Here is a 25,919-nt window from a genome sequence, read left to right as displayed (position 1 = left end):
AAAACGCAGTACGAGAGAACTCTCGTAAGAGAACGTACTCGGTTACTAACGTAACCTCGGTTCTCTCTAGAAGAGGGAACGAGTACTGCGTTCCCTGCCGTGCGTTTGGTTCACTCTGGTTCGCTTCGGCGATCAAAATCAAGTGAATCAGCCTTCTCGAGCTCCTTTTATAGAGGTAAGCCACGCCCGTCTCGGCGGGAAGTGGCGAGGAGGGCGCGAAGCGCCCTCATTGGCCTGACGTCACCTCAGGCCTCGCTCGATAGGCTTATGCAGTTGCCGCAGAGCAGCCAATGAGCGAACAAGCCGTCTCGCTTCAGCTGACTGCTGCTGCCGCAACGCGTTTTACATATATGAAAATTAAAGGATAATTTTTTGCTTCAGTGTTTCGTGAAAAGAGACTTTTCCCGTAGCGTTTTGATAAAACGAAGTACTCGTTCCCTCTTCTAGAGAGAACCGAGGTTACGTTAGTAACCGAGTACGTTTTATTTATTTTCATTTGTCATTCTTTTTTTTTATTGATTTTCATTTGTCATTCTTTTCTTTTTATTGATTTTCATTTGTCATTATTTTTCTATTGATTAAGTCTTTCCATCTGTGTGGATACTGCTTTCATTTGTTGAACTGGTTTCATTTCAGTTCATTTTCATATAAATGCATTGTTTTGTTTATTTCTTCTGTTTCCTAAATTGATATAAAGGTATAAAAAGTTAATTTCCGTCTTTATTGTTTGTGGTTACACACTGGGGAACATATTAAGATTTTGCAGTAATACGTTCTTAGTTGGTGGGCCCCTCCTATTATTCAGATATGTATAGCTGCATGCTACTAAAGTGGACAGTGGTTATACAGGATTTCCAGGAGACGTGTTGCATTCTTTAATGGTCTGCCTGGAAACAAAGCTGTCGCGATGCCAAACCCCCTCATGGAAGAAGAACGCCGTCGTGTTTACACCTGTGACAATGAGCGCTTATCAGGATAAACTAAATGCTGAATTTTCAAAAGTATGTAAAGTTCTCTGCATATACATGTACAGTGGTGTGAAAAGGTGTTTGCCCCCTTTCTGATTGAGCTTTCTATTTTTTTTGCATGTTTGTCACACTTAAATGTTTCAGATCATCAAACAAGTTTAAATATTGGTCAAAGATAACACAAGTAAACACAAAATGCAGTTTTTAAATGAAGGTTGTTATTATTAAGGGAAAACAAAATCCAAACCTACATGGCCCTGTGTGAAAAAGTGTTTGCCTCACCTGTTAAAACATAACTTAACTGTGGTTTATCACACCTGAGTTCAATTTCTCTAGCCACACCCAGGCCTGATTACTGCCACACCTGTTCTCAATCAAGAAATCACTTAAATAGGACCTGCCTGACAAAGTGAAGTAGACAATCCCACCATGGATGTTTTGTTCTCCCAGGGTAGATTTGGAAGCTAAGAACATAATTAAATCAGGGTTATATCAAAAAGTTCAGCAATATATTGACATAAATTATGATGACACAGTTCAGATTTTCACAGATGCATCAAAAGATCAGACTGGAAAAACAGGGGTTGCAGTCCACATTTTAAAGTATAATGTTAATATTAAAAAAAGGACAACAGACCATCTGGCCATTTTTACAGCAGAAATGGTAGCAATAATTCTGGCTTTACAATGGGTGGAAGAAGTAAAACCCAAAAAGGTGATCATCTGTTCAGACTCAATGTTCTCACTAGCATGCATTCAGAGTGGAAAGTCTACATGTAGACAGGATCTAATAGATGAAATTAATCAACTCATTTTTATAATAAACCAACAGAGCATAAGCATAGGATTTATATGGGTTCCTGCACACAGGGGAGTGGAGGGGAACGAGAAGGCAGACATGCTGGCGAAGGAAGCTGTTACATCAGAACTGGTTGAACTGGATATCAAATTAAGCAGGTCAGAAATTAAAAGTATTATTAAGGACAAAATTAACAGAATGTGGCAGGAGAGATGGGATAATGAGGGAAAAGGCAGACATTTGTTTAATTTACTCAAAGAGGTTACAGCTAGTAAAATCAGTGGATTGGAAAGGCAGGATGAAACATGGTTTACCAGACTGAGGATGGGACATACAAGTTTAAATAGTGGATTACATATTATAGGGAAACATCCGACTGGAGTATGCACAAATTGTGGAGTAATAGAAAATGTAAAACACATACTTATAGATTGTATACAATACACCAGAGAAAGAGAAAATATGAAGAGAGCGGTAAAGAAAGATTTAACAATGGAAAATTTGAGTATAACCAGCACACAGTCTACAGTTAGGGCGGTTATAACTTAGCAAGTATAATTTAGTTTTTTTTTTAATTTAGGAGCTCAGGGTGGAAGCTGGAGGAGCTGAGGAGCTTTTTTTTTTTTTATGAAGTCTTAATGTGATCACACCTCAGTCCAGTAGATGGCGGTAATGCACTATGATTGCAAGCTGCCAATAAAATTTACCGAAGAAGAAGTGAAGTAGACCAAAAGATCTTCAAAAGCTAGACATCATGCTGAGATCCAAAGAAATTCAGGAACAAATGAGAAAGAAAGTAATTGAGATCTATCAGTCTGGAAAAGGTTATAAAGCCATTTCTAAAGCTTTGGGACTCCAGCGAACCACAGTGAGAGCCATTATCCACAAATGGCGAAAACATGGAACAGTAGTGGAACCTTCCCAGGAGTGGCTGGCCGACCAAAATTACCCCGAGAGCGAAGCAACGACTCATCCAAGAGGTCACAAAAGACCCCACAACAACATCCAAAGAACTGCAGGCCTCACTTGCCTCAGTTAAGGTCAGTGTTCATGACTCCACCATAAGAAAGAGACTGGACAAAAATGGCCTGCATGGCAGAGTTCCAAGACGAAAACCACTGCTAAGCAAAAAGAACATTAAGGCTCGTCTCATTTTTGCCAGAAAACATCTTGATGATCCCCAAAACTTTTGGGAAAATGTTCTGTGGACTGATGAGACAAAAGTTGAACTTTTTGGAAGGTGTGTGTCCCATTACATCTGGCGTAAAAGTAACACCGCATTTCAGAAAAAGAACATCATACCAACAGTAAAATATGGTGGTGGTAGTGTGATGGTCTGGGGCTGTTTTGCTGCTTCAGGACCTGGAAGACTTGCTGTGATAAATGGAACCATGAATTCTGCTGTCTACCAAAAAATCCTAAAGGAGAATGTCCGGCCATCTGTTCGTGACCTCAAGCTGAAGCGAACTTGGGTTCTGCAGCAGGACAATGATCCAAAACACACCAACAAGTCCACATCTGAATGGCTGAAGAAAAACAAAATTAAGACTTTGGAGTGGCCTAGTCAAAAGTCCTGACCTGAATCCTATTGAGATGCTGTGGCATGACCTTAAAAAGGCAGTTCATGCTCTCAAACCCTCCAGTGTGGCTGAATTACAACAATTCTGCAGAGATGAGTGGGCCAAAATTCCTCCACAGCGCTGTAAAAGACTCATTGCAAGTTATCTCAAACGCTTGATTGCAGTTGTTGCTGCTAAGGGTGGCCCAACCAGTTATTAGGTTTAGGGGGCAATCACTTTTTCACACAGGGCCATGTAGGTTTGGATTTTGTTTTCCCTTAATAACAACCTTCATTTAAAAACTGCATTTTGTGTTTACTTGTTTTATCTTTGACTAATATTTAAACTTGTTTGATGATTTGAAACATTTAAGTGTGACAAACATGCAAAAAAAATAAGAAATCAGGAAGGGGGCAAACACTTTTTCACACCACTGTACTCTTTAAAATACATCCAAGAGTTTTACACACTGTGCTGTTACTGTATGGATATCAACATTATATTTTCACGCTCTTAAACACAGAACAAAACAAACTATTATTGGTTGCTTTCTGGACGGTCCTTAGCCAATGAAAGCTGCAGAAGGTCTGGCTAGGCGAGACTAGGTTGTGGGTGGCAATGTGACAGTATACACTAGTGAAGTGAGCTTTATTTATTTAGTGCTTTATACAATACAGATTATATCAAAGCATCTTTACAGTGATAAACAGGAAAATAATGATCAATGATGCTAACAGAATTCAATTCTGCTGTAAAAGCAGCTCTAAAAAAGACAATAGTGACATTAGTCAGTTCAGTGTTTATTCAGTTCAGTGACAGTAAAATTAATCAGTTATGAAATTAGTTCAATTCAGCTATAAGCAGCTCTACAGAAGACAATAATGTCATTATTATGTCATTATTTTGAGTCAGTTCAATGTTGATTCAATTCAGTTCAATAACAGTGGCGACGCTGTAAAAAACAAATTATGAAACAGAGTCAAATAAGCTATAAAGCAGTTCTGCGGAAAACAGTGATGTCTTCATTCAGCTTAATTCAGTTCAGGTTTCGTTCTCATCCAAAAGTGTCAGTGCAGTCAAATCAATAAATATTAAGTGTCCCCAACTAAGCAAGCCAAAGGTGTCAGTGTCAAGGAACCCAAACTCTGGCCACATGAACCATCATTGTGTGATTATGATTCCAGGATGCATCACAGGTCAGATTGTGGATTGATCATTCAGAATATTTCATTTGGTTCCCCCTTCTGAAAGATTGGGATACGTCACACTGGCATTTGGTGGTAGGAGGAGTAGCTGGTCATAGGGCAGAGGACTTCTCTGGTTCACTACACCACTCTGGCCCCCAAGATCAACTCTCCTGGAGAATTCAGCTCCAAACCTAATCAAAAACACTTGAACAAGCTAATATTCAGGATTAATAGAAAGCTATAGGCAGGTAAGTTTGATAAGGGTTGGAGCTAAACTCCAGGGCCAGGGCCACCGCTCAATTATATTAAATTTAAACTTTTTTGGAGTAATCAACTAACAAATTTGTGTTTTGCTACTAATTAAGTTTCTCTAACTGTGTAATTTGTTGGTTGAACAATTTCATAACTCAAAAAGATTCATGCAAACTGTTGCTTTTGTTTTGAGTTGAAACATTTGTTTGTACAGTATTCTTTTCAAACTTAAACAGAACAATTGATAAACGTTCTCTTCATCAATCCCCAGAAATAAATTATACTATAAATGTAGTAAATGGAATAAATTCACATTGTGCATGAGAGTTAGTTCACACCCCAAACTAATTCTGTCATCATTTACTCACCATCATGTTGTTCCAAACCCGTAAGACTTCTGTTCATCTTTGAAACAGATAAAACTAATCCATATGAATCAAGCAGTTTAGTTTTCTGAAGAGACATGATCACTCTATACGCTGAGTGTAATTTACACATGTAATTTAGGCTTTTATTCACATAGAAACATTCCTCAACATTCACATCAGATTTGGTAAACAAAAGCTCAAGCATGTTTGCTTGACTTGCAAGAACCAATAAGGTTGATACTCATGTGTTACGCAGCCCATTTGAGCTTCTGCAAGAATCAATGAGGTTTGTTCTCGTGCTTCAAGCAAGTACGGTTGAGCTTATGTTCGCTGATCAATGTTTATATGTGAATAAAAGCCTAAATTAAATCTAGTCATCTTAGACTAGTGTGTACTAGTCATCATAGTCTCTTCAGAAAATCTCAACTAAACCACTCAATTTATATAGATTAGTTTTACGATCTCTTTATTAAATTTTTGACGCAACAAAGTTGTAGTTGTGTGGAGTGTCAATGGAGGGACAAAAATCTCTCAGATTTAATTTAAAATATCTTAATTTGCATTTTGAAGATAAATGAAAGTCTTACGGTTTTAGAATGACATGACGGTGAGTAATTGATGACATTTATTACATTTTTGGGTGAATTATCCTTTTAATTTTGACTGAAAATCGCTGCTGCGGTCTGTCCCGCTTAAATCCATTCAAATAGGTGGACAGCTTTGTTTGGAACTATTGAGAGCCACATAAACTGGGTAACAGTGTGGTGGTCAGATCAAAGGTTGTTGCAACTCTTTTTTAACAGCTCTGGGCTGCGTTTCCCAAAAGCATTGTAATCCTAATTTGGTTGTAGAGACCACTGATTGCAATTGTTCTATGATCAACTTAGACTTAAAATGCTTTTGGGAAACACAGCCCTGGACAGACTCACATACAAATTGAGCCCTGTCAAGAAAGTATAAAATTGTACAAATACAAGGTTATTCATACACGTGACGATTTTCAAATGCAGATTCAACAATCAGACTGTACATGCAGAAACATTCAAAAAGCATCAGTTTACTGTCAGGGATTTGTTGTGTCGTATCACGCCACATGCAGTGCAAGCGCAGCATCACTAATAATAATGGGTTCTATTGTCTTTTGCTCTTGCCACTCATGTCCGGTGTAGAGACAGTGTAGGTTCTGAATGTGTGAATTGCTGTTTGCAAATATATGCGCTATTAGTGATGAATGTGAATTACCTTGTGCATTTATTAATATTCATCATTTATAAGAGTCAATTCTAGCACCATATTTAAAGCATTTTACAGGGCTGCCAACTCTCACGCATTGAGCGTGAGACTCACGCAATTGACACTTTTCACACGCTCTAACGCCACACATCCATTTTCTCACGCACAGAAAAATTGCGGAGCAAAGAGGTACTTTTAATATTAAACTAATTCTCAGCTCTTAGATTCCGTCAATTTTATTACGAAATTCAGACAAAAATACGTTTGGCGCTTGTAAATGTGACGTGACAGATCGCTGAGCGCCTCAGTTCAAGTGCACGTGAACCGATCATCTGTTACTTTTTTATTTAAAGATGCAGTACAACTTACCGAAAGTATACATAATATCGACCAATTAGTGTTTTTCAACCACGGAAAGAGGTCAATATAACAGCAGGAGAACAATTATGTCACATAACGTTACATTTACCTCAAGAAAGCCATTTAATGACCATAGAATGTTAATTGAATAGAAAAAATAGCTAGAGAGGAGATTTTGCTGAGCACTATATTACATTTTTATTATATTTTTACTTATGTCATTAAATAATTGTTATTATAACAAAAACTGCATTATGTTTAATTTAATTTGTTATTTTTAACCTTTAAAAATACCAGCAGATTGGGCCCTCTATGTGTACAGCATTAGATGAGATTATTTTTTAAAATAAAATTTAAAATAAACATGTATCCAAATTAGTCAATATTGAATCAAAATCGGAATCAAATCACAAGAATGGAATTGAAATCTTGAAATTTTTGTCAAGCAATAATAAAAACTGTATCCTACCAGTCATAAACATTGTAACATGTTGTCACTAAACTCCATAAAATTCTATTTAGTTACCAAATGTTTTGACAATCACAATTACACTTATTGTGATGCAATATTTGTTTTCGTTGTATTAAATAATCAAATATAAAATCAAATATATGAGTTACACCTTTATACAATCTAAATTATTTTAACAACAATTCATAATTTTTGTTGCCATTTTAAATTACCAATAAAGTTCAAACACCATATAAAGAGGGTCTCACATCTTCATGAAATTTCAGGTCTATCTATAATTTTGATGGCCATTTTTTATTACACTGATCAACATTAAATAGTATTCTTCCAGAGTGAATGTTATTTTTTTAAACCTGAGGAATCCACACTGAGGAACACTACAATTTCTTTTCAGAATGAGTTTGCAAATGACGTTTCAGGTCTGTGTGAAATGTGAAACTCGTTTCACACTGAAGACAAGTGAAAGGCCTCTCTCCAGTGTGAAGCCTCATGTGAATGTTAAGGTTTCCTTTAAGCGTGAAACTCTTTCCACACTGAGGACAAATGAAAGGTCTTTCTCCAGTGTGAACTCTTATGTGAACCTCAAGGATTGCCTTGTTTGAGCAAGTCTTTCCACAGTGATGGCACATGAAAGGCTTCTCTCCTGTGTGAGTTACTACATGATTCTTAAGGTGATTGCTTTCTGTGAAACTCATTCCACACTGATGACATATCAAACTTTTCTCTCTCGAGTGAATCCTCATGTGGCAATTAAGGTTTACTTTACATCTGAAACTCTTTCCACACTGACCACATGTGAACGGCTTCTCTCCTGTGTGAATTCTCATGTGAGTCTGAAGACTTTCTTTCCGTGAGAAGCTCTTCCCACACAGCTGGCAGGTGAAATAGCTCTCTCCAGTGTGACTTCTCATGTGGGTATTAAGGTTTCCTTTATGTGTAAAACTCTGTCCACACTCTTGGCAGGTGTAAGGCTTCTCTCCAGTGTGAACTCTCATGTGTACTTTAAGGTTTTGTTTTTGAGTGAAACTTTTTCCACACTGCTGGCAGGTGAAAGGCTTCTCTCCAGTGTGAATTCTCATGTGGACTTCAAGGTTTTGTTTTTGATTGAAACTCTTTTCGCACTGACGGCAGGTGAAATAACTGTTGGATTCGGTCTTCTGAGATCCTTTTTGTGGGGAAGACTTTTCTGTCTGTGTGGATTTTTCTCCAGTCATGAAATCATTATGTTTTTCATACTGATTTGTCTCTTCCATTTCATCCAGTTCTTGACACTCCTCTTTCAGTGCCATTAAGCCTAAAACCATAAAAAAGCAATGACAAATACAAGTTAACCAGTTTATTAGCAAAAAGACACATACTGTACATCAAACCAACCTGAAAGCATTAAAGCATCAAAACCAACATAAAGCATCAAAGCCTCTTCTAGTGCTATTAGATCTTTGGACAACATGAAATCTTTTGATAAATGAAAACATTTTACCATTTCATCAACACAAGTATGGGGTGCCACAGGGCTCAGTATTAAGTCCTCTGCTTTTCTGCTTGTATACACTTCAACTGAGGGACATTATCATTAGATTTCACTGATGATCTTTTGACAACATGAAATCTTTCAATAAATGAAGACAGATGATTTCATCATTTCATCAGCTCATTAAAGTCCTCACTTAAAGTTGTGAAGTTTTGTCAGGTTGTAAGGAAGTATAATTCTGAGTATCATTGTCATATCAGTGAAATCTAATGATAATGTCCCTCAGTTAAAATGTATACAAACAGAAAAGCAGAGTTATTAATGATATAAAAGATGGGATGGCCAGTCATTTTCTTCTTTTAAATTAAAGATGCTGTAAGAATGACAGCTAGTGGTCGAGATAGGTACTGCAGTCCAAATTCAAAATAACAGAGATTGTTGCTTCTCCAGCCCCCTCCTCCTCAGACTTGACGCTCACGCGGGTTGCCAGTTTGAGGACACGCAACAGGAAAGAGCGCAATTGAAAATGAAAGCTGAGGAGACTTTTTTTTTTTTTTTTTTTTTACAAGCTGAGTCAGTTGATGAGCTGATTTATCCGCATTTTAATATGCTCTTGTTCACTGAGAATTTTAGATGGATACTAGGGGTGGAATGGTACACAGAAGTCACGGTTCGGTACGAGTTCGGTACAATGGAGGGAAAAGCAAAACAAAAATGCAGAAGGCAATTTTTTTTATTGTGCATGTCTCAGGTTGTACCACCAAAGGAAAATAGATGTCTTAAGCCTTGTATTTTTTAAATAAGTTGTATTAATAAAGCAAAGGCATATAACCAGTTTATTTGTAGTGCATTGACAATAGTTTTATATAATTAGTTTATTAATTAAATTAATAAAAAGACCTTGAGATATGTTTGGTAATTGTACCTGAATGAATTTTTAAAAAAATTGCTATATTTCAGATCAATGTATTTTGTTTTCCTTAAATTAGTTAGTGTTTTAATTAACACTAACTTTATTCTCATCTTAATTATAAATAATTTATTTCTGCATAAAATAATACTACTATTAAAACACATTTGATTTTCTTTTTTAATCAATGTAGAATGTGTAACTTAAAAATAAACAGATTAGTGCTCTGTTTGAGGACAAGAAATGAAAACCAATGCAATATGACGAATGTCCAAAAGATGGCACCCACAGACTGTTTTTAAATGGGGTTGGATAAATATTTTTTGCTTTTAAACAGTATGTGTGTGTGTGTGTGTGTGTGTGTGTGTGAGAGATAGAAGAGATTTTGGTTGGGTGACAGTTGTAGGTTACAGTTTGACAAGTTTACAGTTTGACAAAAGCACAATGTTGTGTTTTATTGCGAGTGTACACAAATATAAGTAAACACTTTGCAGTTTGAATGATGTCCTGTATGAACAAAATGACGGAGTATGTTTTTATGTTTCCACTGTTAGGGGTGTGACGGTTAGTATATAACTCACACACGCACGCACACACGCTAGGGGTGTGCCGGTTTCAGAATTGGTGATGGCGGTTATGACGTGAGTCAAATGTGACGGTTCGTAACATAACCGTCGTCGTCGGGGGCCCAGGGGTTGCAACGTTTGTCTGTTATAGGACAACTTAGTTTGAATAAACGAGCAGACACTGATTAGCTATTTGATCGCCTAAATTAAAAAAATAAAATTAATATTTGTGTAGTGTTCAATGTTGTTATCGATAGAGATACGCGGATGGGGTATTATTTCATCCGCAACCGCATCACAAAACTCATCATCCGCACCGTTTTTTGACCAAATTTCAAAGCCGCACCCGCCCGCCATCCGCTGATTGCTTTGCGGTCTATGGACGATGCAATGCTCTGCTGATGCGAGCCGCAAGAAAGCCCTTGTCTGTTCTAGTAGAAAGGATGCAGCAGCAAAGATATTTAATGCTAATGTATGAGGCATAGCCTACGCTGAGTTTCATTCATTTACGATGAGATGCGCTCTAGTTCACAATGCAATGCAAGTGAACGCGGCGCACCGGCGCCTCCATGTCTCGGTTATTATATTGTCTGCTATATTTGCCTTTTATTTATTAAATACATACAATTGGTTGATGAAACATTTATTAAAATTAAGATACAATTTGTACAAAACGAAATTCGCTTTAAAGAAAGGCTTTTTCTTAATGAAGTGGTAAAAATCATGTCTGACGATTTACAAAACAAAACTTCATTAAGTGGTTTATTATTGCAAATGTTTATTGCTAATGTTTATTATTGCAAATGTTTTTCATTTGTTTAATAAATCTCATAATGATGGCACATCACTATATCATAGTCATAGCTTTTATTTCTATCTCAAATGATTGGCGGTCGGTCAGGGGGTACTTGGCAAAGAATCAAATACAGTTGGAAACAACGTAGACCATTAATAACACAGACTGTTAACAATTGTTTTTAATTAGTATTTAAACATTCTCTATGATAAAAAATGTTTGTAAAAAATATTTTAATAACACGGTTTTGGCGGTTATAGAGTTCTAATGACGTGTTCAACTATAACCGTCGGCCTCACAGTTATATACTTACCGTCACACCCCTAACACACACACACATCATATTCCAGCAATGCAATCTTGACATCGCAGCCTGTTCATTATAGCCACAGAGCTTCAGAGCTAAGGCGGGGCTACAGATTAGGTGTCCCTAAAGAACCCGCATATCAAACAGTAGTTCCGCATTACATTAATTAATTTACACGCAAGTTTTATTTATTTTTATACCGTGTATTCTCTGTGTATATTCATGCACCGAACCGTGACACCCGTACCGTTTCAGTTCAATACTAATACATGTACCGTTCCATCCCTAATGGATACCGAGGCTTTTTAGGTTGTGTGGAATCTGCAATCTCTGACCCAGTTTGCTTGCTCGTTTCCAAGGCTGCAATATGCTGTGTTTCCTGCCAACTGGCATCCCGGGGTGTTGAAATACTATTGGGTGAACTGGCAGTGGTCGAGATCACACAGACCAAAACAAAAACTGACAGAAAACACGGAACGGGTAAAATAATAAGTAAAATAACTGGCTGTAGAAGTGTTTTTCAGAGAAACGAGTATGTGAACTTAGCATGTTTCCTAAATATCTGCAAACATATTATGGTATTTTTATGCTTTAGTAGAGTAAAAAAAGTTATATACAGCACCTTTAAACCAAAACCAAAGTATCAAAAGTGGACCTATTATGCCACATTTTCACAAGATGTAATATAAGTCTTGGGTGTCCCCAGAATGTGTCTTTTAAGTTTTAGCTCAAAATAAATAAATAAAAACATTTTATTATAGGAAGTTGTGAAAACCACAATTTGGGTGGAAGCAAAAACACGCTGATTTTGATTGTCTCTTTAAATGCAAATGAGCTGCTGCTTCCCACTCCCTTTTCAGAAGAGGGCAGAGCCTGTACAGCTTGTGCTAGTTTGGATTGATACTCCTGCAACAAACAACTGGAGTGCAGAGAACCTCACACAGCGAGTAAAATTCTCAAAGATGGACCAATACCAACTGTCCAATTTCATATTCAAAACCACACAATATTTTTTGCGAATGTACGCAAATTGCTTTTTGTGAATGTGCTTGTTAGCATGTTGTACGGCTAATGTGGCTAAAGTTACTATTGTATCTGACTGAATTCACAGAGATCAGAGCTATGTCATTAGTTTTATTTTTAAGAAGTAATAAAAGTTCGCCTCTGAATTGTACAGGCAGTGAGCATTTTCAGGTTAAAAATAAGCTCTGGTCTCTGTGAATACAGTGAGAGAACATGGTAAACTTTAGCCACATAAGAACATTCTGAAAGGCGATTTTGCAAACACGCACACTATAAAGTGCTGGATATGAAGTTGAATCACTTGTTGCTATTGATCCATTGGGAGAAGCAATGGGCGGAGCTTCCCCTACTCTTAGGCCTTGTTTACACTGCAGGTCTTGATGCCCAATTGTGATTTGTTACCTTTATCCAATTATTTTGACCGTCCGTTAACACGTTTTTTTCAACTGTGACCCATATCCAATTCATGTGTTTACACTTGCCATACTATCTGAAACATTGCGCAAGCTTAAAGGGTTAAATTCTCTTGCACAGATGGACGAACACGAAATGTGCTTGATGTTAGCTCTGCGATATGCGAAGTTCGCCAAACATCACCATGATTTTGAGGCAGAGGAGGATGAAAAGTGCCATCATTGCAGCCTGCGCATGCTTCAGTTATTGTGTGTGAGAGAGATCTCAGGACTGGTGGGAGCATACTGTTTTTAAATATTGGCTTTAACAAGGATCAGTGGGTCCGAAACTTTAGGAAGAGCAAGCCAACCTTTGATATGTTGTCAACGTTTGTCCACATTCCTCTCCTACGACGACACAACGTTTCGTCGGGCCATCCGTCCCTTCGCAGATGCGCGTCGGGGTTTCTCTTGTCATTAAACCGCGGAGACGTTGCCTAATGCCTCAGAAAATCCGATCTGCCTGTTTACAAGACAGTCGCATTAAAGTGTCAGCAGTCACTGACAGTGTAAACGAGGCCTTACATAAGAGTAGGGGGAAATCTGGAATCGCTCGTATGGAGAGAGTGTTTATGATTTATGGGGATTATAAAAAAGTATTGGGTGGATTATTACCATTATAGGCTGGTTGTTTACACACACTGTGGACACACATCTGTGTTAAAGCCTCTAAACATAAGATGCATGATCTCAATCTACTGATGTGGCCACTGAGAAAGTGGGTCAAAGGGATCCTGCAAGATCTAGTGGCAGCATGCAGGAACACAAGGGATTACCTGCCACAAGAAAGACATGATCAGCAGGGGGCAGTCATGCAGCTGATCTTGATCGATTGAGGCTACTGTTTGATCGATTGCTCCTGTCTACGGATCGATTCTTCCTGTCTGCCTTGCTGCTGGTTTGCGTCTGTAAGCTCCGTATAGCTTTCTGTTTTGAATCTTTATTTACTATCATTCCTTGTTTATTTTGCTAAATATAACTTACTCATCAACATATTAGATATTGTCTAATATTGCCTATCACATTAATCTGACATCGCTAGCTTTTATCTAAATCGTTATCGCTAGCACAGCACGATAGTATCTCACTAGCCTGTTAACCTGCCATCCGTGCTTGCCATCTTTTTTTCTCTCGCACACTCATGCCTTTTACGAGTCTATCAAACAACTGTGGTAAGTAGGATCAGTCAACAAACATGGTGAGTGATGTCTTCTCCTGTTATTGTCACTTGCACTTCGTGTCACATGTACACCACATTCAAAATTAATATGCAAATGTTATTTTACACTGATTTTCCTAAATAGTCGATGCAAATGACAGTCAGTAATTTTCAAGTCACCAACCGATAGGGTATAAGTTGAATTTCATTGAACAAACCACCCAACGAAAACAATATTTAAAAAAAAAAATTTTTTTTTGATCCAAAACATTTAGTAAATTGTAAAGAACTGAAAATGGTCATTTGTTGAATTTGCAGTATTGGGAGATCATATTTACTGAAATCAAAAGCTATTTCAATCAAACACATCTTAACAGGGCAAGTTACATGTTAACATAGGACCCCTTCTTTGATATCACCTTCACAATTCTTGCATCCATTGAACTTGTGAGTTTATAGAGTTTCTGCTTGAATTTCTTTGCAGGATGTCAGAATAGCCTCCCAGAGCTGCTGTTTTGATGCGAACTGCCTCCCACCCTAATTGATCTTTTGCTTGAGGATGCTCCAAAGGTTCTCAATAAGTTTGAGGTCAGGGGAGGATGGGGGTCACGCCATGAGTTTCTCTCCTTTTATGCCCATAGCAGCCAATGACACAGGGGGTCTCAGAGGTATTCCTTGCAGCATGAGATGGTGCATTGTCATGCATGAAGATGATTTTGCTACGGAAGGCACGGTTCTTCTTTTTGTTACATGGAAGAAAGTGGTCAGTCAGAAACTCTATATACTTTGCTGAGGTCATTTTCACACCTTCAGGAACCCTAAAGGGGCCTACCAGCTCTCTCCCCATGATTCCGGTCCAAAACATGACTCCGCCACCTCCTTTCTGACGTTGCAGCCTTATTGGGACATGGTGGCCATCCACCAACCATCCACTACTCCATCCATCTGGACCATCCAGGGTTGCACGGCACTCATCAGTAAACAAGACTGTTTGAAAATTAGTCTTCATGTATTTCTGGGCCCACTGCAACCGTTTCTGCTTGTGAGCATTGATGGGGTGGCCGTATAGTAGGTTTAAGCACAACTGCAAGCCTCTGGAGGATCCTACACCTTGAGGTTCGCAGGGATCCAGAGGCACCAGCAGCTTCAAATACCTGTTTGCTGCTTTTTAATGGCATTTTAGCAGCTGCTCTCTTAATCCGATGAATTTGTCTGGCAGTAACCTTCCTCATTATGCCTTTATCTGCACAAACCCGTCTGTGCTCTGAATCAGCCACAAATCTCTTCACAGTATGATGATCACGCTTAAGTGTTCGTGAAATATCTAATGTTTTCATACCTTGTCCAAGGCATTGCACTAATTGACGCTTTCCGCAGCAGAGAGATCCTTTTTCTTTCCCATATTGCCTGAAACCTGTGACCTGCTTAATTAGTATAGCATTCTCTGTCAGCACTGAGGGCTTTACATGTGATAAATGCAGGGAGATAGTCAGGCTGACGGAGAAGATTTCAGACCGATTCTAATAAACGGGAAGGGAAAATAGAGACACCAGCCACCATAGTCACGTTTGCCGGGAGCCTGACATCAAAGCAAAGTGCTGGCTAATGCTAATCGTAAATTCTCTTAGATTATTACTCACGTTGGCACTAATGATGTTCGACTTCACCAGTCGGAGATCACTAAAATAAACGTTAAAGAGGTGTGTGAACTCGCAAGTACGATGTCAGACACTGTAATTTGCTCTGGCCCCGTTCCTGTTCGCAGGAGTGATGAGATACTTAGTAGACTGTCCTCACTCAATGGCTGGCTGTCTATGTGGTGTCCGCAAAATAATATAGAATTCATAGACAATTGGAAAAGTTTTTGGGGTAGACCTGACCTGTTGAAAAGAGATGGTATTCATCCCTCCTGGGATGGTGCTGCTCTTCTCTCTAGTAATATGGCACACAGTCTTAGAGCTCAAACATGACGAATTGGGGCTCAGGTCAGGAAGCAGACAGACTGGCTAAACTGACCGTCTGCTAGCGGTCTCACGTCACTAAGGTCAGATAAATCCCATCACATAGAGACTCTTTCACCTACAGTAGATATCATCATATAGAAACTGTGTCTGTTCCCCGAACTAGGAAATACAAAAAACTTCCAAACCCATTTAAGGGTCTCTTTCACTTTGATGTGGCTCTGGCATGAAGTGAGAAGAGATGGGCAGTCATTCTCCAGGATATTAGTTTTAAAGACACTCACCATTAGCTTGTGTGCTTTGTCAATGCAGACATCACCTACAATCACCCAACCTAAATCCAAGCGCTGTGCAAAGGATGCATTGTGAGGCCCATTAATTTGCTGTCTCACTTTGTGTACAAGGATCATGTCTCTTCCCAGCAATATTCAGATCTGAGCATCAGGATATAGCTTCGGGATTAACTGTGCCACAGGTTTTAAGTGTGAATGAGCAAGAGCGACCTCTGGAGTGGGAATTTCAGATCTGCTGCTCATTATCTCATTACACTCTATTAGTGGTGGGAGATCGAGACAAGTCTTACCATCCAGTGTCTCTATTTGAAAGCCGACTGCTTTCAGGGTTTCCCGCAGCACTTTGGAACTAAGGCGGCCGCCTAAGCAACACACGCCTGCCGCCTTAACTACGTCGTCAAAAAAAATTATATAAGCTAGGGCTGTAACGATACACCAAACCCACGATTTTTTTTACCCCAGATTCGATACAAACCGCTATTTTTTTAGGGGGGGAGGGATATTTTGAGAGAAAAAAAAATAAATAATTTTAGGGCTGGGGGAATTAACGCGTTAATCTTTGTGATTAATTTGAGATGTTTAACGCGTTAAAAAAAAATTACGCAATTAACGCAGCACTTTTTTTCCCTCGTTTTAATGACTTTCTGTTGCGGCTGCTATTGCGAGTGTGCCTTGCAAGTCACCCTGTCATGATGGAGAACTACAAAGGATGGAGTTTTAGAAGGAATGTTTGCATTTAAACAGTTGCCTGATGGCACGTTTGACAAAACAAAGATGCTGTGTACAATTAGCAAAGCTGAATTCCAATACTATACTAGTTGGTTTTGAAGCTGGATGCACCGAATTTTCGGCCACTGAATGGCATTTTTTTGGCTGAAAGAGAAAAAAGGCTGAAAATATAAGCCAAATATATGCCACCCATCCGTGTTCTGCGATCAGGTTTCACGAGCGGGTTTTTTCCGCTCCGTGTGTGCGCCACGCTCTCCGTTCCGTGTGTGTGTGTGTGTGTGTGTGTGTATGTGTGTATGTGTGTCGGCGCGCTGCGCTCTCTGCTCAATGTTCCGCTCCATGTTTGCGCTGCGTGTTCTGCTCTGTCGTTCACGGCCCAAACACTCCAATCATGTACCGATCACGCACTGGAACAGTAAAGTCTGCTCAAATAACGTGAAATTTCTCTGTAGTAGACTTCTGTTTGCAATAGCCCTACTGAGCTGGTATAGTCATGCTGGGCAACAATGATAAAATGACCTGCTCTGATCACATGCTCTGGTAATAATAGCTTTGTAGGACTATATTTTATTTTGATAATTAGTAAAAAAAAAAATAATTAGAATAATATATTGATATATTGATGTTTAATATTATTTTAATATAGGGCTATTTTCTGTGATTAAGTTTAAATATTGATGATTACAAGCTTGGGGGAAATGCAATTAATTGCAATTAATTACAGCAAATTGTGCAATTAATTAGTTGGGTTTTTTTTAATAACCAGCCCGAATATTTTTATTAAATAACATTTGAAAAACCTGTATAAACTTAACACCAAAGAACAATATTAACTATTGAGCGGTTGTGACAGGTTCATGTAACATGCAAGGGACCTAAAGCGCACCTAAAAGCTGTCACAAAGAACTGGCAAAAGTGATGATTATGAATGTCAAATATAGCAAGGAGACATTTCAATTGTTTATTAATAAACAAGTGTTTTCTGTGTCAAAGATGAAGTTGACGATGCTTGACTCGCGATCTTCGCAGTAGCCAGATCGAGAAATGCACATTTCATACGGATTACAGAAGCAGAAAGCAGTCTGTTTTCTTTCGTTTTGAATTGTTTTGTTTAAAAGTACACATTTCATGCTTTCTACTTTTCATATAATCAACATAGATGAAATTAAAAAAATATATTATTTTATTTAAACATAATGAAACTAAATCGTTTTCTTTAATGACTGGGCTACAACACATAGGCCTATAGCCTACAGTACAGAGAAATTTAATGTTGGAGCGGGATTTGAGCGAACGCTGTCTTAAATTTCTCTGTACTGTAGGCTATAGGCCTACGTGTTGTAGCCCAGTCATTAAAGAAAACGATTTAATATTTTATTTTAAAATGTGCATAGATTCACTCTTATTGTTATGTCTGTGTCAAACGCAAACGTTTCTTCTCATCACATTCATTTATGAACTACATGAATCATGATCACATATTTTCAATTCAAAACAGCAAAATTTCACAAAAAGTTGAGTAGTTTGCATGACTACATAGTCTATTACTGTTCGTCGCTGAACATTCCTATCATAAAACAGTTGTCTAATACTTATATCTACTTAAATCTTTCCACAAACTCGTAAGTCCCACCTTCTTTGATTTAATTTGGCCATTTCGATCATTTTGACGAGACAGGGTAGCCTAAAAACGTAACTTATAATTTTTTGTCATCCTAACAACAAACAGCTTTACTCATTCTACACTAACATTATAACAAAAGACTTGTTTAATTTGTATTCATAGCTCAGAGAAAATCATTGCCTCTGGTATGGGGGGCAGTACCTGATGTTTTAATGCTACAAAGACCTCTTATTTGTCAAAAGATCAAGGCAAATTTGATTTCTCATGTCATGACCCCTTTAAACAAGCAGTTAACAAATTATCAGACACTATCAGAAAACTATGTATAATGATGTATAAACACATTTAAAGATTTATTCAAGACTAATCATTTACAACTTTAAGTGGCCAAGAGCGGTCTGACCTGGTGTAGCTACTGTGTGTTAAAGGGTTAGTTCACCCAAAAATGAAAATTCTGTCATTAATTACTCATGTTGTTCCAAACCCGTAAGGATCCTCGGAAAACAAATTAAGATATTTTTTATGCAATCCGAGAGCTCTCTGACTCCTCCATAGACAGCAATTTAATTACCACTTTTAAAGCCCAGAAAGGTGGTAAATACATTGTTAAAATAATCTATAGTCCAGGGGTGTAGCCACGGGTGTGCCAGGGTGCCACACCTAAAAATGGATGCAGAATTAATTTGTATATTCTCAATAAAAAAATGTTTTACTAAACTTCCGTGTTTTACTAAACTTCCGCGCGTCTTTCACGCGTAAGTTACAAATATTTTAACTGACCCCTTGTTTCCATGCTGACGCGTCATGATTGTCACGTGACACACCGCAGCCACAATAACTAACAGATGTATCACTATTCGTTTTATTTAGTTTTTCCATTTTTATTAAAAATATTCACAAACTTGCTTACCATGTCAACTATCTGATATTCCGATTCTTCGTTTAAAAACCTTTATAAAATATCTTGATCTATAACGTGATGAGCGCTGCAGTTCAGAGAGTCCTGTCAGCCGGATTTACAGCACCTGAATTCCACAGTTTCTCCCGAAAATACATGAAAGTAAGTGGCTGTTGAACTGGGAGAAGACTAGAGTAAACTTTATAGTTCCGCTATGTGTGTCTGATATATGAATAAAACACGTCGGCAAATTACATTTGAATAGATTGTTTTTGCTGCTTCCATAGACATCAGTGTGTATTTTACAAACTACAAATGTATTGTTTTACTAGTACTTATGTGTATTTAAATGTCTGAAACATAAAATAAACATTATGTGGTTGAAAACACTGCATATTAGTTGTGATATATGACAAGCGCTAAGCGCGTCCGTCTCTGGCTCAGCGCCAGCCAACGCGCGAAAGCAGTTTGAATCTGGCAGTTCTGTGACGTCACTGAACATTCTAAATCATACTCTCAGGGGCACAGAAAGAAGAATCCAATATATGGTGCCATAACGCTCAAAATGTTAAAATGTGATTTACATTTTAAATGATTTTCGTTAAAAAAATATCTGCCGACATTCGGACTGCCAACCAATCAGCAAACAGCAGCTGACTGTGACCCCAGCAGCTCCCCAGAGATGTTTGCTGCGCATATAAACAACAGAGAATGTTTGATTACACAATCACATTGCTAGCTAGCTAGCAATATGTCGCAGAGCTCCCTGCTTAATTTTTTTTTAGCAAAAAAAACCTCGGCCTGTTACAAGCTGTTCTGTGGAGCGCTTGTTTTCAGCAGTGAACCAAATCAAATCCAGCAACAGAGCAACCATGCTCACAGAAAGACTAAATAGCCTCTCGTTGCCATAGACAGTAAAAGAAAGCTCGTTGCTGACATTTGAACGAGAACTCGCAGAGACACTGGACCTGGATGATATAATTGAGGTTTTCAAGGCCAGGCCACGCCGTCTTGCCCTTTAATCAGCTAACAGACACTATGTTATGACTATGTTATTGGCGATCCTGAGTGTAATGTATAGTTATATTTTATATAGTTTTATGGTTATGTGGGGCATGGTTATATGGTTATGGTTAATAATTTTGCACAGTAATCTGACAGTAAATGTGGCACACCCAGATTTTCAGATGCACACCCAGAGTCTCTTTTCTGGCTACGCTACTGCTATGTGACTACAGTGGTTTAACCTTAATTTTATGAAGTGACGAGAATACTTTTTGTGCGCAAAAAAGACAACTTTATTCACCAATTTCTTCTCTTCCATGTTAGTCTAGTCTCCTACGCTATTCACATAGAAAAAACAGAATGACAGAATTTTCATTTTTGGGTGAACTAACCCTTTAAGCTACAGAATGTTGTTCCATGCACAATCTGGTGGACTTTGCTTTGGAGCACAAAAAATGTATGTAATATAATTTAAATTCTAAGAAGTGTGCCTGCAGAAATGGTATTAAACGCCACATCAGCATGTACTGTTATGTGGTTTTCTATAGTTAAGTACCTGGGTGTACCGTCTTGTTTTGACAGTATTTTGTCCTTTGATAATCACAATTCTAACATTTGCAGAACAGCCTTCTACAACCTCGTTGCAGGGTCAGTAAATAAGCTTTAGTTCATTCAAAATGCAGTGGTGCTTAGGTGCAAGAAACAGGATCACATTCACCCAATTCTATGTTCGATTGGGGAATAAACACAACGCGTTACAAATCGTCGGACATCGAACAAGCACAGCTAGCCTCCGAAGATGTCTACTAATCCATCAACAAGAACGCCAGGTGCTTTTTAGCTCACACCAACGAGTGAAAGCTTGTCCGAGTGATATACAATATAAGCAATATAAGTCCAACAGCATGTGAGGACGTGTTGGGGGAAGTGAGGTAGCCTATGCCGTAAAGCAGTCGAATTTTGTAGTTCTTTTTGTGCTCTGGTTACTACCCGAAACCCGAAGTTTAAAAGTACAATTAAAAACGATACAGACCCCGTAAGGCTATGGCAGACGTGTCATTCAACCTATTGTAAGTCGATGTACCATCACAAGAGTTTTGGAAATATATTATGAAGGTTGAAAAGTTACCTGGTGCTGCTTTAAGAGCTGTAAGAGTAAAAATGTATTAAAAGTTTTCAAGAGAGTTCAAAGATGTTAGCCAATCACAGCAGTGGGCGTTTACACTGAAGTCTCACAGTGCTCCCTGTCATAGCTATGCAAATATTCGTAAAACCGTATCATAGCTATTCAACTATTTCTTGTTATGATTTTAAATCTGTATTTAACCTTCAGAATGATCGCAAAGTAAAAAGAGTTGCTAAAGTCTGATTTTGTGGTGGCTGTGCTTTAAAATTAAGTACTACTGTAAGGTTAACCTAGCCTGGTCCTACCACACTCTCGTACATTTCATTTGTACAGAGAGTCTGGCCACTCCCCATTGACAAGCGTTAAACCCTCATGTTGTTCCAACCCCGTAAGACCTTCGTTCATCTTCGGAACACAAATTAAGATATTTTTGATTAAATCTGAGAGCTGGATCACTTCTCCATAGGCTTCTAAGGCATTATAACTTGCTGGCCCAGAAAATGTATTAAAGACATCGTTAATATAGTCCAAGTGACTACAGTGGCTCAATCTTAAGTTTATATCGCACAACCTCAACGTCATCGTTCTCAGCCACTCCCTCTGTTCGCTGATTGGACCGGTAAAAAATTGGCCGGAGAAAACCCGCGAATATACCGCAAACCCAGACGACGTACTGAAGGAAAATGAAAATTGAGCGGAAGTACGTAGGAGGGTGGAGCCAGGCTAAGGTTAATCCTGCCTGCTTTAAAAGTTTGAAAATGATTATAGTAATGTAACTGATTACATTTGATTACTTTTCTAAATTTCTAACAAATGTTTTTAACTGTTCAGTTAAAAACATTTGTTAGAAATTTAGAAAAGTAATCAAATGTAATCAGTTACATTACTTTAATAAAGTAATTATTAAAGTAACTTTAATAAAAAGTGTTACAATACTTTTTTAAATAGGGTAATTTGTAATCTGTAACCTATTACATTTCCAAGGTAACCTTCCCATCACTGAATACAACGTATACAAAAATCAAATGAAATATGTGAACAATATAGTACAACATATAACACCATGTGCAATATACAGTACAGAACATCTTTTTTTCTTTCTTTCTGTTTTTTTTTTTGCTTTAACCCTTCTAAGCTATTTGTTTGGGATGTACTCAGGCTGTTGACCCCGGACAATAAAATGTTATTTGTAACATCATGTTTTTTTGGTTTTTTAAACAAATGTAATATCACTCACTTTATTCATGTTTTTACTCTGCATTTGTGTATTGTTTGGAGGATTCTAGGTATTTTTAAATGTATATAAATAAAATGTAAAAATATATTTTAAAATAGGTTTTTATAAATAAATAAAAATAACTTCACATTTTATTGTCTGGGGTCTCTGAAGACCCCGAAAATCCTAAGTGTGACTTTTTTTCACGCTAACATACAACTAAATATCATTCCAATTGATTAGTTTGTTTGTAGAGCTAGCAAATGTCAACCACCACATCAAGTCTCATGCCATTTAGATGAAGAGGGAAAATCATTTTTTAGCAAACGTCATTTGGGGTCAAAAATACCCAGCTTACATAAATATAAGCCAATTAAGCAAGATTATGATTAAAAATATAACCCGTCAATTAGACAAAAGGTCAGAAAAAAACTGGTATAACACTTGACATTCTGTCCCCCTCACTTTTCAAATGATGGCTAAGCCCTTGATGTGTAATATGTTGTAAACTGTGTATTGTGAAGTGCTATACAAATAATTTTGACTTGATGCTGTAGAGGTTGACATATTAAGGACCAAATGACTGTTCAGCTTTGAGAATGAAAACCAACCTGTTTGTTCCTCAGTATCTTCATGTTTTACGCCAAATGCTTCTTCAATCCTGATGTCTTCACTCTCCTCTTTAATAAACGCCATCTTTATAATCATGTTATGTTGATCTCAGTTGCTTCACCAGGAGTTTTTCTGTGTTTTTGGATACTCTGTTATATTTAAGATGAGAATAAATAACAGAAAGAAAAATAAATCCAAATTAAATCTGTGTGTGTCTCAATCAGCTCCGTTCAGTAGTCAGTGCACTGGAGTGACAGCCTTGATGACCTTATTAGCTCAAAACTTACTTATGATTTATATTTGATATTTAATAATTTGCATTTACAGTTAATAGATTACATTTTAATGAAATATTTTCTACTGGTTCGTAAAAGTTATCATTACACGTTTTGTTTTGTGGTCTCATTACACTGTTTTGACCAGCAGATGTCGTCACCGTGCGATGATTCGAGCGCTTCTAAACAGTGAATCATCATGCGAAACAATTGCTTTAATTTACTCTTTCCCATCACTACTTGCTAAAAAGACTGAATTCATGATTACTGTAAACTGGTTCACGATTTAAGGAGTGAAATGAGACGCACCTTTTCTTTTACACATATGTGGATGCGCTTTAAACGCTATGGTAGAATAATCATTGCAATGTTACATTCAATAATAACCTATTCATTTTACATCGCTTATAAAAACTATAAAATTGCATGATTTAAGGACTTAAAAACACAAACCTTTCTTTAGCCGTATGACAGACGCAGGATCGCGTCGCAGCCTCCTGACGTCATTAATCCATACCAAAATAAAAGTCCTGTTCCTAAATCACAAAAGAATGCATCGATGTATAAACAGAAAACACATACAATTTATATAAAATGTCAGAGGTTATTAGAGTTTAATTCCTGTCACCCGTTTCCTAATAAAATCCTGAAAGTAACTGTGTACCACATCTTATTATGTTGATTCTGTAAAATAAAACGTCATGTTTGGTTGCAGAAACTATTTAAACCATTTATACCATGGGTCGGGAGTGTTTTATTTTTAAACACCTTTTAAAAAAATGTTTGATGCATTTATAGTTGTTAAAATATTTTACTATACAATAAACAAGGTTAATTATTATTGTCTGTGTATCCTCTGCTCTTTTTTTCATGACTTTGTATCCTAAATGATTGCATTGGGATGGCAAAAAATAACAAATAAATACATACATACATTTTTGCTTTCTAGAGAAAATCACTTATGCATCTAACTGTGACCATGTATAACTTGTGTGGTGGAATATCTTAAAATGGATGTGGAATGGAACATAAACTGATTTCATGTAACTGCACCTCAACAAACAGTGGTTAAACTGGTCCCACTGCAATAACAGTGCTTAAAGTTCACAGAATGTGACATGGCGAAACATTCTAGTACATCGGTGACGTGTTAGTGTCTAATAATTATTTGTTACTGTGTTGTCTTATTATCCTACAAATAATAAATATTCATGACTGCACATGCACTTTCATATGACAGATGCTTCAAACTGAGAGATCATACATACAGTAGTTGAGAGACATTTTAACAGTCTAAATGAGCGTTTGTTTCCGTGGTGTAAGAGTTTGAGAGTGTTGCATGCTTTTCCCTGTGATCAGTTTACATGGAATAAATTATCTTGCATAGATAAGGAGTCTCCGACACAAAGATCCATCCATACTGTAAATGTAACCGGTTGAACTTCTTTGAAGAGCCTATAACCGATCAAATGGCTTATAATTGTTAGTAAACACAGCAAAATAACTTAAAAGTTATTAAAAATGCAACAGCGCTTTTATTTATGCTATCACAGATTATATGTACATTTCTAAAATATACTGTGAGCAAGCGTGTATTACCACGTTGTAACATTAATCCACTGAAGGTGAGTTGAGGTGAACCCATTACCAGTTTATTTGCATAATCCAAAGTGAACAAAATAAGACAATGACTGGACCTAAACTACACTTAGAACATAACGAACATGAATATGACTTAACTAACATCAGAATACACAAACAACAGTACTCGACCAGGAAACATGGCAAACATGAGGGCTTAAATACACGAACAAGGGAAAACACAAGACAACAACAACCAATAAATGGGTTTTTTCAATTTATGAGTATATTAAAGCTTGTGGTAAACATAACTTTTACTATACTTTGATGTTTTTTTCTACAACATAAATTACACACACCCATAGCGAAAAAACTAATTTTGATCATTTTTGAAAACGTACATTTTTTTATAAGTAACTACATAAGACAGCTTGAGGTGTGAGTGTGTCTGCAAGTTACAGTATGATTGCCACGTATGGAAGTAAAATAATGTCAAATGTTTTTGAAATAAAAAAGCCTGTTGAATTGCACTACTTGAAAAAAATAGGCATTGCATTAACCATGCTTGCATTTTAATGCATTGTATTTTTAGGGCTTGCATTTGTATGGGCTGAAATTCAACATGGTTGAATATTTAAGCTGTGAATATTTCAATTAAAAACATTTCAAACACATTTTCATTATTAAAAATTCAATAATCCATATTCACCTTTCATA

The 25,919-nt window shown here is 37.4% G+C and overlaps 1 protein-coding gene across 1 annotated transcript; it reads right to left on the bottom strand.

Annotated features, from left to right (window-relative positions):
* Positions 1 to 4,110: 4,110 nt before the first annotated feature.
* LOC311081985 (uncharacterized protein) lies at positions 4,111 to 24,129 on the bottom strand. Its single transcript, XM_084112738.1, has 3 exons — positions 24,075 to 24,129; positions 23,346 to 23,495; positions 4,111 to 8,492 (listed from the first exon to the last, which is right to left on the bottom strand). Exons 2-3 carry the CDS (start codon positions 23,440 to 23,442, stop codon positions 7,576 to 7,578), a joined length of 1,014 nt encoding a protein of 337 aa, XP_083968864.1. The 5' UTR covers positions 23,443 to 23,495; positions 24,075 to 24,129; the 3' UTR covers positions 4,111 to 7,575.
* Between the last annotated feature and the right edge of the window lie 1,790 nt (positions 24,130 to 25,919).

This window comes from Abramis brama (genome assembly GCF_963993115.1).
Source record: "Abramis brama genome assembly, chromosome: 4".
In the NCBI taxonomy this organism is placed as follows: domain Eukaryota; kingdom Metazoa; phylum Chordata; class Actinopteri; order Cypriniformes; family Leuciscidae; genus Abramis; species Abramis brama.
The sequence above is the reverse complement of the archived record's forward strand: the minus strand, read 5'-3'. Positions and strand labels throughout refer to the sequence as shown.